At 44.7% G+C, this 17,422-nt stretch overlaps 2 protein-coding genes across 2 annotated transcripts in view; one reads left to right on the plus strand and one right to left on the minus strand.

Moving 5' to 3' along the window:
- Positions 1–4,771, minus strand: part of phka1b (phosphorylase kinase, alpha 1b (muscle)) — a 24,448-nt gene extending 19,677 nt beyond the window's left edge. Inside the window, exons 1-5 of the mRNA XM_078282581.1 lie at positions 4,694–4,771; positions 3,408–3,566; positions 2,230–2,277; positions 1,579–1,747; positions 961–1,043 (exon numbers count right to left, since the gene is read on the minus strand). Coding sequence (XP_078138707.1) covers positions 961–1,043; positions 1,579–1,747; positions 2,230–2,277; positions 3,408–3,566; positions 4,694–4,771 — 537 coding nt within the window. The remainder of the gene's footprint in view (positions 1–960; positions 1,044–1,578; positions 1,748–2,229; positions 2,278–3,407; positions 3,567–4,693) is intronic.
- A 2,815-nt stretch (positions 4,772–7,586) lies between these two features.
- slc22a7a (solute carrier family 22 member 7a) lies at positions 7,587–17,176 on the plus strand. The gene is made up of 10 exons (XM_071913895.2): positions 7,587–7,937; positions 8,413–8,516; positions 9,913–10,067; positions 10,940–11,108; positions 11,658–11,781; positions 13,167–13,276; positions 13,524–13,738; positions 15,824–15,932; positions 16,338–16,544; positions 17,095–17,176. Exons 1-10 carry the CDS (start codon positions 7,587–7,589, stop codon positions 17,174–17,176), a joined length of 1,626 nt encoding a protein of 541 aa, XP_071769996.2.
- The last annotated feature ends 246 nt before the right edge of the window (positions 17,177–17,422 follow it).

Consider the following 17,422-nt stretch of genomic DNA (forward strand, 5'->3'; position numbering starts at 1 on the left):
TCATAGTTCTCAGTAAGAATAAGGATGAAATGAAGCATTTTGTAATTGGAGTAATTATGTCCCTTCATTCAGAAACTGTGGAGAATGACTGAATGTTCTTGTTTGTCCTTGTGTGTGTTTGTTTTGTGTAAAAAAGCTGTAAAAGCTTTTATGTCATATTGGAAACACACAGAAGGCAGTGAAGCAGAAGTAAACAGACAAACTCGACCGGACTTTGAACAACAACTTTAAAATATGCAGAGCTGTCATTCAGTGGTTTGGAAAGATGGGAAGAACTGGAGAAAGTCCAGTCCAGTCCAGTCCAGTCCAGTCCAGTCCAGTCCAGTCTAGTCCAGTCCAGTCCAGTCCAGTCCAGTCCAGTCTAGTCCAGTCCAGTCCAGTCCAGTCCAGTCCAGCTCCAAACCAACCAATTCTTATTAACATTTGTCTTTATCTTTAGTATTAGTAATCTCAACATTATGCTTGACATCCTTGCCGGTGCCTCTTTGGCAGAAAAATTGTTTACGTTAGCACTGTCTGCTGGCTAATGCTAACGCTAGGTGACTTTCACTACTCACAACTGATTAAAACTGATTTAACTTAGTACTGAAATTTAGTTACAACTTACAGTTGAACGTCGTTGGTTTGATGGTGAATATAATGTGAACGACATGAAGCAGCTGACATTAGCTAACGCTGCTGGACCGCTGGTGTTAGCAGCTCTTACTTGACCTTCATGGATATTCCATCAGTCCAGTTGCTGTAGGTTTTCATTTGGATCTTCTTGGGTATTTTAGAGTATATTTTACATTTTCTGTCCAAAGAGTTAAGTCTGGCATTGTTTACATCTGCTTCACAATCTTCTGCCTTGTGTTTCCCAACCCAAGCATTACTTAAATCAAATATGGCCGCCGTGCTTCCTGTTTCAGTAAATCCAGACTGAACTGTCCCAGGTCAGAGGGATGAGACAGTTCAACTCACTGCGACTTTGTAGGCCGCTTCGAGGTAGAAGATGAGATTCTGGATGATGTCAACCTCATCTCTGGTGTAGATGATATGGAGACCTGGAGGAGGAGAGGAGGAGAGGAGATGAGAGGAGAGGAGAGGAGGAGAGGAGAGGAGAGGAGATGAGAGGAGAGGAGAGGAGACGAGGGGGAGAGGAGAGGAGGAGGAGAGGAGACGAGGGGGAGAGGAGACAAGGAGGAGAGGAGAGGAGGAGAGGAGAGGAGATGAGAGGAGAGGAGAGGAGACGAGGGGGAGAGGAGAGGAGGAGGAAAGGAGACGAGGGGGAGAGGAGACAAGGAGGAGAGGAGAGGAGAGGAGGAGAGGAGAGGAGATGAGAGGAGAGGAGAGGAGAGGAGGAGAGGAGACAAGGAGAAAGGAGAGGAGAGGAGAGGAGATGAGAGGAGAGGAGCGGAGAGGAGGAGATGAGACAAGGAGAGAGGAGAGGAGAGGAGAGGAGAGGAGAGGAGAGGAGGAGAGGAGAGGAGAGGAGGAGATGAGACAAGGAGAGAGGAGAGGAAAGGAGAGGAGAGGAGAGGAGAGGAGAGGAGGAGATGAGACAAGGAGAGAGGAGAGGAGAGGAGAGGAGAGTCTAACCTGAGGCGGTCATCTGGGCGAGGAAGAGGAGGAAGAGCGAGGTGGCGTCGACCTGCAGGTGGCCCCACTCTGCGTCTCCCACCACCGTCCTGCAGGTCTGGGAACAGAACTTAGCATGGAGGCAGTCTCCCACACTCTTACTGTACTTAAACTTCTCTATCTTATCTGCCTGGGAGGAGGAAGAGGAGGAGGGAGAGGGAGAGGAAGAGGAGGAGGGAGAGGGAGAGGAAGAGGAGGAGGAGGAGGAGGAGGAGGAGGAGGGAGAGGACAAGGATGAGGAAGGCATGGAGACAGTCTCTAAACAGTCTCCAGTTCTAGAAAAACTCTTTCACTCAGTACATCGCTCTATAGGCCAACCTGTATCACCTCAAACAATCTTGAGCATCGCTGCTGCCCCGATTATCATATGATATTATTATTAATTAATATCACAGTTGAAGAAAATGATGTTCTATGTGTCCAGAAAGCCAAATATGCTTCCAGTTTGGCGACATTGAAATTCACCAAGCTAACAACGTGTTCAATGCATTTTCACATTAGCTAGCTTGCAGCCGGTCTGTTTCTCATACACAAAACTGATATAGTAGTTATAGTTTTACAATATTACAACCTCAGTAATCATCTCATTAAAAGTATTTTGTAATTGCATACCTGCCGGATCATACACTGCAACAATCCTCTCATCAACTTCACCACACTCTGGAGAGAGAGAGAGAGACAGAGAGAGAGAAAGGGGGGGGGGGGAAGAGGAAGAGAGATCATTATTTAGCACCAACCACAGCAGGGAGAGAGAGAGAGCAGTGCCATGACATTCAGGCCTCGATCTGCCGAAACCTGACACTGAGACTTATGGCCCCTGGCATTTAGACACACACACACACACACACACACACACACACACACACACACACACACACACACACACACACACACAGGAGTGCTGCGAGTTGACAGAATCCACTGCTGTAGTTGTCTCCATAACTCACATTCGTTTAACATTAGTGGACGCCAAAGTATGCCAATGCTTACATGATTGTTATCAGAAAACAAATCTCCTTTAATATCCTTAACATTAACCCTTACCTAACCACCAGAAACCCTTAACATGGGAGTGTCTTAAAACTCCAATGGGCTGGGAATTTTTGTTCCAAAAAATCGTACTTATTGCTCCTTAGTGTAACCCTTAACATTAACCTTAAACTAACAGCTGAGACTCCTAACCTTCACATAAAAGTGCATTAAGTAGCCTAAGGCTTTTCCTGCCCCAAACAGACCATAATATGTCTGTGGGGTTGACAGGGTTGTTGAGCTCAACCATTACTTGGCCAGCTGCTGAGATTTCAGGCTTTCAAAACTCAGGCATGTATTCTTGAAATTCTACAATGAGATTTTAACAGGTTTCTAGAGCCAGTCTGGATAAATGCCCAAACGGTGTAGCAGAGTTCAGTACGGTGTAGTTCGGTACGGTGTAGTTCGGTACGGTGTAGTTCGGTACGGTGTAGTTCGGTGCGGTGTAGTTCGGTGCGGTGTAGTTCGGTGCGGTGTAGTTCGGTACGGTGTAGTTCGGTACGGTGTAGTTCGGTACGGTGTAGTTCAGTGCGGTGTAGTTCAGTGCGGTGTAGTTCAGTGCGGTGTAGTTCAGTGCGGTGTAGTTCAGTGCGGTGTAGTTCTGTACGGTGTAGTTCTGTACGGTGTAGTTCAGTGCGGTGTAGTTCAGTGCGGTGTAGTTCAGTGCGGTGTAGTTCAGTACGGTGTAGTTCAGTACGGTCTAGTTCAGTACGGTGTAGTTCTATATGGTGTAGTTCTGTATGGTGTAGCAGAGTTTGTACCTGTTCCAGTTCGAAGGCCTTGGCCTTGTCCTCGTCGCGGTCGGCGTTCTTGCGGTAGGCCAGGCTGAGGCCCCACACTGACAGGACGCCGTACACGTTGTCCCTCACCCAGGCGTGGCTCTGCTCCTCCGAGCCCGGCAGCAGGCCCGTGACCGGGTCCTGCAGGGGGCGGGGCCACAGAGAACCGGCTTCAGTTGGGTTCATTAATATGCACATATTAATCAATCCACAGGATGTGATGTAACTCTCCCTGGTGGTTAAACCACTGATGTAGGAACCTGGCTTTGATGTTAGAGGGAGAGAAGACCATGCTGGTTGAAGCATGTTGGCTTTGTTAATGTTCCTGTTGGTTGAGCCATGCTGATGAAAGCTTTTTAAGTTACTGCTCACTCCTTCGCTCTGTTCTTTCTCACTTCAAGAGCCTCTAGATACTTTTCCTATTGTTCTGTGAGCAAAATTCATTTACCACTAGAGCAGCCAGTGTTTTCCCTGTTGTCTGGTACGATTATGTTACATTATCTTCAGTGCCTTCTACTGTTGAATCTTTATCTTATATCTTCTATCTTATTCTACTGCAGCCCTATGTCACCAGCAGGTCTCAGGTCCTCTGATCAGGGTTTGCTGGTTGTTCCTCAATCTCGGCTAAAAACTAAAGGAGACTGTGCTTTTGAAATTGTGGCTCCTAAACTCTCTCCCTCTGGATCTGTGGACACTGTGGACACCTTTAAAAAGCAGCTCACGACCCATTTGTTTATTTGTTTTTATTGTGTTTTATGTCTGTATCTACTATATGTTTATGCTTTATTTCCTCTGTGAAGCACTTTGTGACGTCTCTGCTCTCGAAAGGTGCTATATAAATAAAGTTACTTACTTACTTACTTATTCTCTGATGCTGCAATGGCCCAGTTTCCACACAGTGATCTCTACTTCATCAAATGTAATCTACTGCACATGTGATGCTCTGCCTATGAATCGCTCATGTGACCGGCTTGTTCCTGTCTTTGGAAACAGCGTATGCACTGATGAAGGCCAAGTAGCTGCAGTGCACTTTGTACAATTTTGCACAATAAAAATTTGTGTCTTCACAAGATCATCGTCTTTGCTTTGAGTCTCTTACATATCATCGCCTTTTGGATACTGTTCATGGCTAAGCTAATGTAGGGTTACAGTAGTTCAGGATTTGGCTAGTTTAGAGCTACAAAAGGCAGAAATGCTAACCTTACAGCCTAATGACGTCACACTTCCCCGCTCTGTTGGGAAGGCGGTGTGTCGGTGTGTCTCCTCACCTGGTGCTGCAGGATGGTCTTCTGCACCATGCGGACGTAGCTGTCCAGTTTAACTCCTGAGTTGCTGCGACTCCTCATCCTGATCGGTCTGTCCCCCTGTCTCTCTGTCACTGCTGTGTTAATAACTGTTCAGACTTCTGTCTCTCTGTGATGTGTTAAGATCTGTTCTCTCTCTCTCTCTCTCTCTCTCTCTCTCTCTCTGCTGTGCTGGCCATCCCAGCCTCGCTCTACCTCTCGCTCTCTCGTCTATTTGAGCCCTGCAGCGTTCATGTGAGCTGCAGGGAAATGTCACAGGTCCAGACAGCGTATCTGTTACAGGCTGCTGCATTAAAAACTGGAAATAGGACTCTTGGTGGTCGGGGCGGCGGCCACCTAACGCTGAAGTCACATGACCCTCCAAATCATCCCTGTTTGGCATTAAAACATGTTGTTGTTGCTCTTAGTTGATTTTAGGTGATCCTGTTTTGATGCCTATCTTTACATGTGGTTAATAATAATATAGTAATGAAACGATCTGTCCATGAATCTTAAAACATGTTGTTGAAACATCTGTGTATGTGATACTGGAGTTTTTTCAATGCCTAGATAATAAGAATGAGAATAAAACTCGTCATTATCCACCTTTATTTAAACAGGGAAACGCTCTTGTGTGTGTGTGTACCTGGTTACCTCAAAGGCAAGAATTACAAGATAAGACAAATAGAAAAGTGCATTACAGTGAAAGCAATCACACACATTCTGCAAGTTTGTTCTGACAGCTGAAACAAATTCCATAAAATACTGTGATAGATATCACAAGCAAAGCATAACGGGCATTCAAGAGACCATCATATGATGTTGGTCTGAGGACAGATACATGATAATGGGCTGAGACCATCATCGTACTGGGAAACTGCTGTGGTGTGAGGTTTGATATGACAGCCCAGGGACATCATGTGAGAACATCTCTCACCTGCAGAAATCAGGACGTGCCTGAAGGTGCACAGCTGACCTGCAGTCCAGACTGATCCAAACATAAAAATTACTAATTAATTTTAATGATATACTGTATATTAGTTAGTTAGTCACTGACTGGAGGTCAGAGGTCAGCCCCCGCTTTAATTAACGCACAACCAGTCATTTGCCTTATTGTTAACCACATTCCCATCAGATACAATAAAGCCTTGAAATTGAACTGAAATAAACTAATAAAGTGAATAAAGAGAGGAGTGATAGTCTGATCTGGTGGGAATCAGTTTCCTGCTTGGGAACATGTGAAGATGTGACACAGAGACGGGCAGGCGCTCCTTTTTCCAACCAAATCCAGAGCCGACGTCTTCCCTCGCCGGGACATCGGCGACAAGAACCGAGCGACACATGACGCGCTGCAGGACACCGAACCCACAACCCTGCAGTGTTAGTGCCTTGCTCACAGAATACACAGTAGAAACAGGGTCAGCATACACAACAGTGGAAAATATTGATTACATTGATTAGTGCCAGCATTCACAGGTAAATATATCAGTTCATTCTAGTGAGGCCGGTGTTCAGCGTAGAAAACAACATTCGTCAGTTAAACAACATTGTCAGCATCTGTCAGACAGAAACATCATGACTTTATTCATTCTTTATTCATTTATACTGAATCTCAGCAGTTTTACAGGCAGAATACAAGGTAATTTAGTTTAGTTTAGTTCAGTTCAGTTCAGTTCAGTTTAGTTTAGTTGCACATTTAAAAAAGCAACAACAACAAAAGACATTAAGAGAAGCACCAAAGAAGGCAATGAGTAAGACATGTACATGTGCAGGTGAGGTAAAAAGCCCAAGATGAGCTTATATCTAAACCTCACCGTGGTTTATACAAATTAACTTACAATCATTGACAATTCATTTTAAGTACGTTGGACACAGAATGAAAGCACATTATATAACAGTAAGTTATACTGTTATACATAACATAATATCGTATATAGAAAACACTAAAATCACTGAGAGAATGACAAGATTGCACATTTCCATATGTGGCCTATACTCATGTAGAATTGCCCCAACAGTCTGTTTAACAGATCTGACTCAATCGTACATCTGTTACAGTACAGTTAGCTAGTTATCACTGAAAGGCAAAACATATAATTCTGCATAACGGATAATAGTGAACAACATAAAATACACTGATCACACAATTTGTTGCCAAATATTGTATTTTAAAGTTCGGTCGCTCTGCAGAACATGAGCTGCACAAATGTCTGCAGCTTTCAGGCTTAAATGAGATGTTTCCACCCAGAGCTGAACAACAGCCAAAAATCAGTTTAGCTGCTTCTGTTCATGTGACTGCAGCCGTGGAAACAGCATCAGTGAGGCTGAAGCCCAGCGTCCGGCCGCGGGACGTCCCGCTGCTGAACCAGCCAGGCAGGACTGATGGGGACTTTAACTCTGTCTGGAACAGCTCCCCACTCCTGAGCCCCAGCTAGGAAATGTTCATACAGTGCTAAACAGTTTGGTAAATAAATATTAATTCCAACAGCATACATTGTTGTCTTTTGTCATCGTTCAGTGTCTAAAGTTAAAGGTAACGCTTTATTTTCCGGGTCCACAATTTAAGTTAATTAGTTTAGTTAACAGCTGTCATGATGCAGTCAGCCTGACACACATACACACACACACTGTCCTAAGCACCTCCTTCTCATTGTGTTGTTCTCCCAAATTGAGAGGAGCTGATTCTTGTTGGCTACAGAGAGAGAGAGAGAGAGAGAGAGAGAGAGAGAGAGAGAGAGAGAGGGAGAGGGAGAGACCTTACAGAATCATTGCAGACAACAAGCAGAGAGAGAGAGACTCAGTGATAAAGTCTCTCTGTCCTCTGGCAGAGCGACAGACAGACAGACAGACAGACAGAAAGAGAGATCGTCCCATCAGGATGAGGTTCGAGGAAGTCCTGGACGACGTCGGCGGTTTCTCTAAGTTCCAGTTCCTGGTTCTCCACATCCTCTGTCTCCCTCGGGCGATCCTCCCCCTGCACTTCCTCCTCCACAACTTCATCTCCGCCACCCCTGCTCACCACTGTGCCCTCGGGACCCAGGGCGGCGGGGGGTCGCTGCCCTCTGACCCTGAGGCTCTGGATCTCAGGATCCCCCGGCGGGACGACGTGTCGCTCGGCTCCTGCAGCGTCTACCTGCCGGCCAACCGGACCAACGCCTCGGCGACGGCGCCTTGTCCGCATGGCTGGGTGTACGACCAATCACAGTTCAGCTCCACCACCGCCACTGAGGTAAGGAAGCAGATCTGCAGCTTCAGTCTGTCCGGTGTAACAGTTTAGACCGATATCTTTTATTAAACATGTTTTATTAAATATCTTTTTTTAAATATCATCACCTCTGATATGATGGAGGTTCCTCCTGACCACACATTCAGAAAACCTGACATGACATTGGATTTTCTTTGCACATAATGCATATACTATATGTATAATAAAGAGACATTACATAAAGAGTAGAAAGAAAGAAAAGAAAAAAAAAGAATGAAAGGACGTTAGATTACAAAGGGATAAAGAGAAGAGAGAAAAAAGACAGAATAAAATGGAGGGGAGGTTTTAGGCGTGAGGTGTGTGTGTGTGTGTGTGTGTGTGTGTGTGTGTGTGTGTTGGTTATGTGTGGACATGGATGTAGGGTTTGTATGTAGTTGTGGTCATAGCCTAAAACTCATGTACTCTTTTTTTAGTGAATGATTTTTCCGTCTCTCCACAGTGGGATCTGGTGTGTGAGAACAAAAAGCTGAACCAGGCCCTCGCTACGTTCTTCTTCATTGGTGTCACGCTCGGTGCCATTCTGTTTGGCCAGCTCTCCGACAAGTAAGATATTTAGGATTAATGACGTCTTAAAACGGAGCGTCCTGACTCAGGGTGTGAGAAGTGACCGACACGCTCTCCTTCCTCCAGCACTCCTCATTATAGGTGCTGTTAAAGAAGCCCTTGAGCAAGGCATCTAACCCACTGGAGCGGTCCAGTATGACCACAGTCTTGTACTGGTGGCCAGTCAGCTGTGGGTTCAGCGCCTTGCTCAAGGGCTCCTGGACAGAGAGCGTGACTCATTCCCTCCCCAGGGATTCCAACTAGAAACTTCTGAGTAAAAAGTCTCTAAAGCCATGATGTGGATAGAAAGACAATGTGTGTGAGTGTGTGTGTTGGGGGATCCATGGTCAATAAACAAAAATGTCAGTAACTAATTAGCTTATCTCATGGATTGTAAACAGAAGATTATCTCCACATTATCATATATCTGCCACTGGTATGAATCTCACTGTGACTCATCTGATGAACCACTTTCCCTGGAATTTAGCCAAACAGATGCTTCGGTTCCACATACCGCTAGATAGGGTTAGGGTTAGACAGGGTTAGGGTTAGATAGGGCTAGGGTTAGACAGGGTTAGAGTTAGACAGGGTTAGGGTTAGATAGGGTTAGGGTTAGACAGGGTTAGGGTTAGACAGGGACAGATACTATGGTTAGCTAGCTAACAAGCTGACTGTGGTTGAAGTTTCCTGTAATAAAAGAGACTTGGAGAGTAGAGTTGTCTTTCTGTTGTTTTTGTTGCTTGCAAACAAGGCACAATGCTCACCTGAGTGTGTGAAGCGAAGAGCACAAACCAAGAGTTTGTCTTCTCTCTTAAAGTGGAGCCCAGCTGCAAAAGCCTGGCCCATCCTCATCATAAGTGTCTGTGATTAGAAGTTTCTGTGAATAAATCGGTTTTCACTGGCTTTCCAGGGTCGTCTTGACACAGTAGCCTTTATCTCAAGCCAGTGGAAAAGTATTGCAGGCAACAGAGGAATAAGACAGTGCTTAATGCATAGAGAAATAGAATGGTATAATATAATTTCCACTACACTGACATTATCTAAATACTAAATCAATCAGATGGATCAGTGGTGAAATGATCAGTTCAGTCAGAAACAGACAGAAATGAACCAATATGGCTGCCAGAGGGGGGGTTAAAAGCCCTCTATAGATGGAATAGATATAACTTACATTACTTACATATTTCATATATTGTGCAGAAACCAGCATGTAACCCTATCAAAGTGCCCCAGAACCCAGTAGGCCTATATTTGGTTGCCTTACCAGCATGGCTATCATTAGGAACAAAATATCACAGACCATACTGTACTGTGATTGGCTGGTACGGGCTGCGGTGGATAAAAACATGAAGTCACTCAGCAGCAGCAAAGAATCAACTCGGCCCCTGTGTTGCAGGTTTGGTCGCAAGTCGATGCTTCTGGTGTCCTTCACTGCCAGCGGCATGTTCGGCGTCATCTCGGCCTTCTCCACCTCCTACACCATGTTCGCCGTCACCAGGACGCTCAGCGGCGTGGCCCTGACCGGCATGTCCATCATCGGCGTGGCACTCGGTACGAACCGCAGCATCACGTTTCAAAACAACCAGGATCACAAGTCCAACAAATGTCCATGTTTTGGTGACAGACATACTGACAACTAGATACTGAAACAGGACCTACCATTCATACCATAGACCATAGGAGTCTATATAGACAGTAGACTAGATACTTATTGAGATAATTTTTCATTTCACACCCTAAATGCCCGTTAACTTCCTCTAAATCAAACAGATTCTTTGTCTGAAGGATGCAGAGGTTGGAGGGACTCGAGTCACATGACTTGAGTCAGACTCAAGTCAATTTTAATTGGTTGAGACTTGACTTGATGCATGAAGAGAAGACTTGAGACTTGACTTGACTTGGGTTCTGGTGACTTGGGACTTGACTCTGACTTGTACTTTGATGACTTGAAAAGGTTTCTAAAGTCTTGACTTGAGATCTTGTGTTTGTGTAAATGACTTAGATTGAAAGTGATGAGATTTGTTCCAGCGGACGACTGAATTTAAATTCTGTTTTCTGAATTTGTATGGAATGATTGAATTTATTGAAGTTGAAACTAATTATAAAAATCAAACTCATGATGCTCTTACCAAGTTTTTATCCTATTAAAACCATATTGCATTGAAAAGTCCTAGATATTTAGTTTTCTTTAAGATATTAAATTGATACTGGACTCTTGATTTGTTCTGACTTGACTTGCTGTTCTACTTTTACACTTGAGACTTGACATTAATGACATGGACTTGCCTTCTTGTTATACATTTAGACTTGGGACTTGACTTGAGACTTGTGCCTCCAGACTTGACACTGACTTGGGACGTGAGTGAAGTTGACCCGGTCACACCTGTGGAAGGAGGTCATCATGTCGCTCTGCTCCTGCTCAGGTATTGAGTGGACGGACGTGAAGCACCGAACCTTCACCGGCACCATCATCAGTTTGTCGTGGAGCGTGGGCAACATGCTGCTGGCCCTGCTGGCCTACTGCATACGGGACTGGAGACACCTGATGCTGGCGGTGACGTCGCCCTGCGTTGCTGCCATCATCTCCTGGTGGTAAGATGGATGGTCAGGAGGTTTCTCATTCGCCATTTCACAGATGATAGTTTCCTGTCTGCCTCGGTTCTCCTTATCTCTCTGTCTCTGTTCATAATGTAATCCTATGATCCATTTAGTAATCTGAGCTCATGTGAATGAAGTCTGAGCTGTAATCAGTGACTGGCTGTTGTTACCCAGACTGTCAGGATCTGAGGAGGATGTGCTCATTATGAGGCTGAGCTGTGTGTTCAGCAGGTCAAACCAGCTCAGACAGTCAGGAGGAGACGCAGCACTGCTCTTATATCTGTACAACATCAAACTACATCACGTCCTCCTTCCTGCATGTATATCATCCATTTCTAACACGCTCTGTAACTTCATGTTGTCGTTGATCCGACAGCCTGGAGCGGCTCTGTGCTTCTATGACCACAAAATAGAAATATTTATTTTGGGAAACACCGTTTCCCTGCAGGCAGACATGGAGACCATTCTGATATTATTATTGAGGTGTGATTTCTATAGAAGCAAGGCATTGTGGGAGCTGAGCGCTGGTTTCTGTCGGTCCAGGTGGATTCCTGAGTCGGCCCGCTGGCTGCTGGTGAACGGCAGAGTGGAGGAAGCCAAGAAGTTCCTGGTTCAGTGTGCGAAGATGAACGGGAAGTACGAATACGCATCCAGACTGGACACTGAGGTACAGAGAGGAGCTGTGATGCTTTTATTGGTTGGACGTTTTTGTATCACCTTCCGATATGGAGTAACAACTAAAAATACACAGTTTTCCAGGAAAGTAATGAGATTTTGATAGAAAAATTCAAGAAAATGAAAATTCTGTAAATTCTTCCCTAAAAGCTAAGATGAAAGCAATTTTTCATTTCATTTTGACTTTTAGGCCTGAGCTAGTGATTCAGATTTCATTTATTTTGCCTTTTACAGGAGTTTGCCTTGCATGTAAGAGCACTGAGTCAGACTTACACTCACACTTACAAAAAAGAACCATATAATCCCATGTTAAACTTTAGAAGGACACTATACAAATATCACAGCAAAACTTTAAAATATCAGGGAGCTGCTACAGGTTGACGATCATATCACACAAAATACTAGGGGGGCACCGATCGATTGGCCACTGATCGTAATGTGACCATCAGCGCTTCAGCTGCCAGGTCAGGAGGTCTGAGCCGACCTGTCAGTCAGCAGAACGTTCCATATACTGGACAGAAGTCAACACACTAACATGGAGTTAATGTGACAAATCTGGGATTTATTTCCACATGGATCGACAGTCAGAAGAACAATAAATGTTGTTAATAGAAAGTCTGGCTAAAATGCATGAAATCAATCAACGATCTGATCAGTGATCGGCCGATCACACTGTTCAAAAATAGGCCTCAGGAAACCTGATCGATGCGTCTCTACAGTACTGTAGTAATACTGAACAGCGGTGTGTCCCAGTCCAGGCCTCAGTCTGATCCTGCAGGTTTTTGCTTCAGCTCTACTGTTGCACACCTGATCCAGTTAAGGGCTTAATGCTGATTGGCTGAGCAGTAGAAACAGATCTACTTGAATAGGATGATTGGATCAGGTGTGAAGAGTGGAGCTGAAACAAAAACCTGCAGGACAGAGGACTTGGGGGCCGGATTGGGAAACTCCATGATCACCATGAGGGATCTGTACCGGAGACTCGGTGCATTCAGACTTCGGGCTTCAACAGCTACCAAACCGTCTGGTGAACCGAGAGACGCTGCCAGAAAAGTGTCGCTGGGTGTTTCGCTGATGGTTCATGACGTCACGTTGGGTGGAGCAACTAATAATACCATACTGTCTGGCTTTTGTCTCGTTTTTATTTTATTTGGCAAATAATGGTTCTTCTAATCAAGATACAATAATAAAGTGAATAAAACTGCCTTACGCTACCTTGATTGGTTTGCGCTTCGCCACATCATCAGAACGTGGAAAACAGTTGAAGCAGCTGAAGTGTTTGAACAGTTTGTAGCTGCTACACTTCACACGCATCGTTAGGAGCAGATCGGTCCTGTCAGTGTTGTTGTTCCTCACAGGTCAGTTTGGATGTTTCAGACTCTGAGGAAGGTGACGGTGGAGGAGGTCGTGGACAAGAGCCACTCCTACCTGGATCTGGTCAAAACGCCCCAGCTGAGGAAAATCACGTTCTGCTCCGGAATATTCTGGTACCAAAACACTTGACCTTTGACCTTCTGTACCTGAAAACAAACATAAACAGCTGTCTGCTCTGCAGGCGTGACCTCACTGCTGCTGTGTATGTGTGTGTGTGTGTGTGTTTATATTTGTTTGTGTACTTATGGGTATGAGTGCGTGTTAGATCAGTGTTAGATCAATACCAGGACACAAATAGGCACTATGCATGTACCTGTGTGTGTGTGTGTATGTCCCATACTGACGGTCCTATTGCTGCAGGTTTGCTGTTGCCTTCCTCTACTATGGGATCAGCTTCAGGATTTCAGGTTTCGGACTCAACATCTACCTCACCCACTTCATCTACGGAGCCATCGAAGTTCCCGCCAAAGTCCTGACGTACTTCGTCTTGGGCTGGATCGGCCGGCGGAACGGCCAGGCGTGGTTTCTGATCATAACGGGGGCCCTGATTGGAATAAACACGGCCATACCCTTAGGTGACCTCACTTCCTGTCTCTGCATGACACCAGTTACTGATCTAGAGATAATTTAACTGGCCTTTTGTTCGTTTGTTAGTGGGACAAAGACACGTTCATGTCAGCATTCATGACTGAGGACCGGGAACATTTCAGCTCAGAACTGGGAAAGTTTCTGACCAAGTTGGAAAACTGCGCTTTGACCAACATCAAAGAGTTCCAAGTCAGATGTTTTGGTTTCTGTAGATATTGGCACAGTGACCGTCTGAGTCAGAGTCCGTCCTGCAGTTGGAAGGTTGCAGGTTCCATTCCTCAACAGCCAATATGTCCATCCACAGCAGTGTGTCCTGTGAAAGTGTCCTGCTCTCTCACTTCATTTGAAAGAGACAAATGAGACAAATCGGTTTGCCACATGAACTGAATCTAAATTCCTAATCAGGTCAGGGTCTGGGTGGACTGCCTGCCTGGTGTCCAGCCCCCATGAAGCTCAGTCTTTTAGCACTTTTTGAATTGGCATGGTGATTCATAGCGGTCTGGTCCAGCCTATCCACCGGTAGTTATTTCAGACAGATACTGTCCGACAAACCTGATTGGACGGTGGATGTAGGCGGGACAAACCTCCTTATGACGAGCGTTACAGAGTGACAACAACTACTAAAATGGAAAGGAACTGGATGATAAAAGGCTAGATTTAGTGATTTCATCTGTCCTTAAAAAATGTAATAGCATCAATGAATTAAAACAGGAACAATCAGCTGTTTACAAGCTGGGAAGTGAACACCGCCATGATTGTTGTTGCTCTGAGGCGTTTCCAGATTACGTCAAACCGCTTTGCTACTGTGATTGGTCAAAGATTTTGATAACTGACAACTAACACCAACCAATCGGTCGGGGCGAGAAATTACGTCAATGAATCAGTGGTGGATAGGCTTGACCAGATCGATATGAATCACCATGCCAATTCAAAAAGTGCTAAAAGACTGAGATTCAAGGGTCTGGACAGCAGGCGATGAGCATTTGGCACAAAGACGTTTATCTGCCGAACTTGGCAGTGACTTCACTGCTGGCCGGCTTCTCTCTAAAAACAGAAGCAACAAGCTCACAAATTCTCAAACTTCCATGTTCGTTCATTCATTGCCATCTTTACAGGACACCCAGACAGCATCCGACTTCATGGTGCAAACTCAACTGTACTGAACTGATTTGTTCAGCTGGTTCAGCGGTTCAGTTGCTAGTGTTTGGGTTAGAAGCTTACTTGCTGGATCGGACTGAACAAACCGTTCAGTGACATAAAGGCAGAAGGCATGGCACAAGGAGTGATTTGTTCCTTAAGTGGGTTAGTGGGTCACTTAAGTAATAAATTCTGTATATCTACTACTACTGTAGCTTCTCTATAGCAGAGCCTCATGTCTTTCTGACTTAAATTGGCAATCCTCGAGATCCTTGTTTTTATTATTTTGTCTCCATCTTTGAAAATGTCACTTATTATAAGCTACTATTATTATTAGCTATCATTTCCTTCTTTAACCTCTTTAATCATTAGTCGTAAATTTTGAAAAGTTGTCATGAATGTTGTCACACAATGTGTGAAATGTGAGAAAAGTTTTTGCCAAACATTTTGCAATTTTAAAAACTGAAGATTTCTTTTCATGCCATCAGATTCTGATGAGAAATGTTCCCCAGAGAACCAAACTGTTTCCAAACTGTTGCCAGACAAATTCTTCCTTCTTGTCTCTGGCTTTGGGAGAGTGAAGTGAATGTTACTAATACTAATACTGACAGCAATAACATACAGTCAGCTTACATTTGTTGTTATTACCCTTTAACCCTTGTCTGTGAAATCAACCTTTAGAATATGTATGTACATAAAAATAAAGAATGATCTTTTTTCGTGTAACTGTTGTACAGTAGATGGTAATATCTGCATCAGCACATACATTATCTAGCATGTTTTTGTGTATTTTGTGTAAACTCAAGACATTTCAAGGTTGAAGACGTGTATGTCTGTAGTTTGGCTGCACAGATCCTTTCTTTAATGAAAATGATAATTTGGTTTCCACTGACCATCCCAGATCTTTCTGTAATCTGAGTCCGTTTCCCTTCCAGAGTATTCTGTGACTCGGACGTGTGTCGCTGTGGTGGCGAAGGGTTTCTCCGAGGCGACGTTCACCACGGCGTTTCTCTACACCGCTGAACTTTTCCCCACCGTCCTCAGGTAAAATCCAGACCTGCAGGGATATGCAGGTCTGGATATTGAAATCAGAGAAGGAAACACACAGGCTGAACCTGAAGCTGCTTTCCAGTCAACAGAGATTACTGCTCTCACGAAAAACCACAGAACTGCAGCTTTTGTGTCTTGAAAAAGGCATCTGCACACTCAAAATCTGTGCAAAAATCCTAACCGAAAGCTCGCAATAAATTATTTTTGCACAGATATTGAGTGTGTGGACCAGGTGAGCGGTGTCTTTTCTTCAGTGTTTTTTTCTGTGACAGCAGTGATCTGGAACCAAAACCAATAGATTTGGCTTCAGCAGCAGACTGCTGCCACAAACCTTCCTTGGAGAATTCAAGGGTAAAACAGGAACCAGAACCATCCCGCTCCTCGTTGTGTTTTCGGCAGGCAGCGTGGTTTGGGCTACACCTCGTTCACAGGCCGGCTGGGCGGCTCGCTGGCGCCCATGTTCCTGCTGCTGGAGGACGTCTGGCTCCTCCTCCCTCCGCTGATCTTTGCGGCGACGGGGATCATCAGCGGCGGCCTGGTCTTCCTGCTGCCGGAGACGCTCAACGCCCGCCTGCCGGAAAACATCTATGATGTCGAGGAGGGAAGGTAGAGTGGTTTTATGTTTTTATTACATGACTACTTTGAATACTCAGTACCGATTGGCCAGTGAACGCATTCTGAGTTCTGTTATTTCTGAACAACAGACCGCTGTTTTACGTTGCTATGGTTTTAAATCAATATTTCATGTCAAATTCATGCCTTTCAGCCTGTCAGGGTTTATTTTGCAATAATGAGCAGCTGGCTGCGCATTATCTCTTACTTAACTTTTTGTTAAAGTAATTATAATCTATGATAATAATGTTAAAGGAATTAAATCTGCTGCGGGTCAAGTCTCCGTACTGCAGTGCCTTTTTACTGTATAATGAAGAGAGTCAAGTTGCACTAGGAAAGTTTGCACATTAGCGGCCCCAAGTGGCAGCGAGAGGTAACTGTTTGAATTTGGAGGACTTAACCTAACCCCAACCAAACAGCATGGTGCCACAAAAACAGCACTTATGTTGCTTGTGCAGTAGGTGTGCTGCTTGAAAACAGATTATTTAGAAAAGCAACAACAAAAAATTATCTCAAGTTCTCCTCTCTCTCTGTTCAGACACAGACACAGCGATGAAGATGAAGCTCTGAAGGTGCAGTTGAGGAAAATAAACCCCAAAGATACAGAGACATCGCAGGACGACTGAAGACCCTGCCTGTGCATAAGGATTAATTCTTAGTTGACTTGCCCGGTTAAATAGGTTAAAAAAATACATCTGCAGGTCGCTGACTGTCTTGCTGTGTGAAGTCCGCAGACAGCTGTGTTTTTACTGAGTCAGACCCGAACTGAATGTAGAATCAGAATTTATCACTGTGTACAAAACAACAGTCTCCAGTCTTTAGTCTTCATTAAAGCCACAGTTCTTTCAAACACTTGCCTCAGCTTGTATTTT

This window comes from Centroberyx gerrardi, chromosome 3 (assembly GCF_048128805.1).
Source record: "Centroberyx gerrardi isolate f3 chromosome 3, fCenGer3.hap1.cur.20231027, whole genome shotgun sequence".
In the NCBI taxonomy this organism is placed as follows: Eukaryota; Metazoa; Chordata; class Actinopteri; order Beryciformes; family Berycidae; genus Centroberyx; species Centroberyx gerrardi.

What these genes read in the sequence shown, in the direction of transcription:
- slc22a7a (XM_071913895.2), top strand. Translation starts at nt 7,587, where the DNA reads ATGAGGTTCGAGGAAGTCCTGGACGACGTCGGCGGTTTCTCTAAGTTC. An exon ending in GCTGCCATCATCTCCTGGTG is followed by an intron (nt 11,109 to 11,657) that starts GTAAGATGGATG and finishes CTGTCGGTCCAG; the next exon opens with GTGGATTCCTGAGTCGGCCC. An exon ending in TTCTGCTCCGGAATATTCTG is followed by an intron (nt 13,277 to 13,523) that starts GTACCAAAACAC and finishes CTATTGCTGCAG; the next exon opens with GTTTGCTGTTGCCTTCCTCT.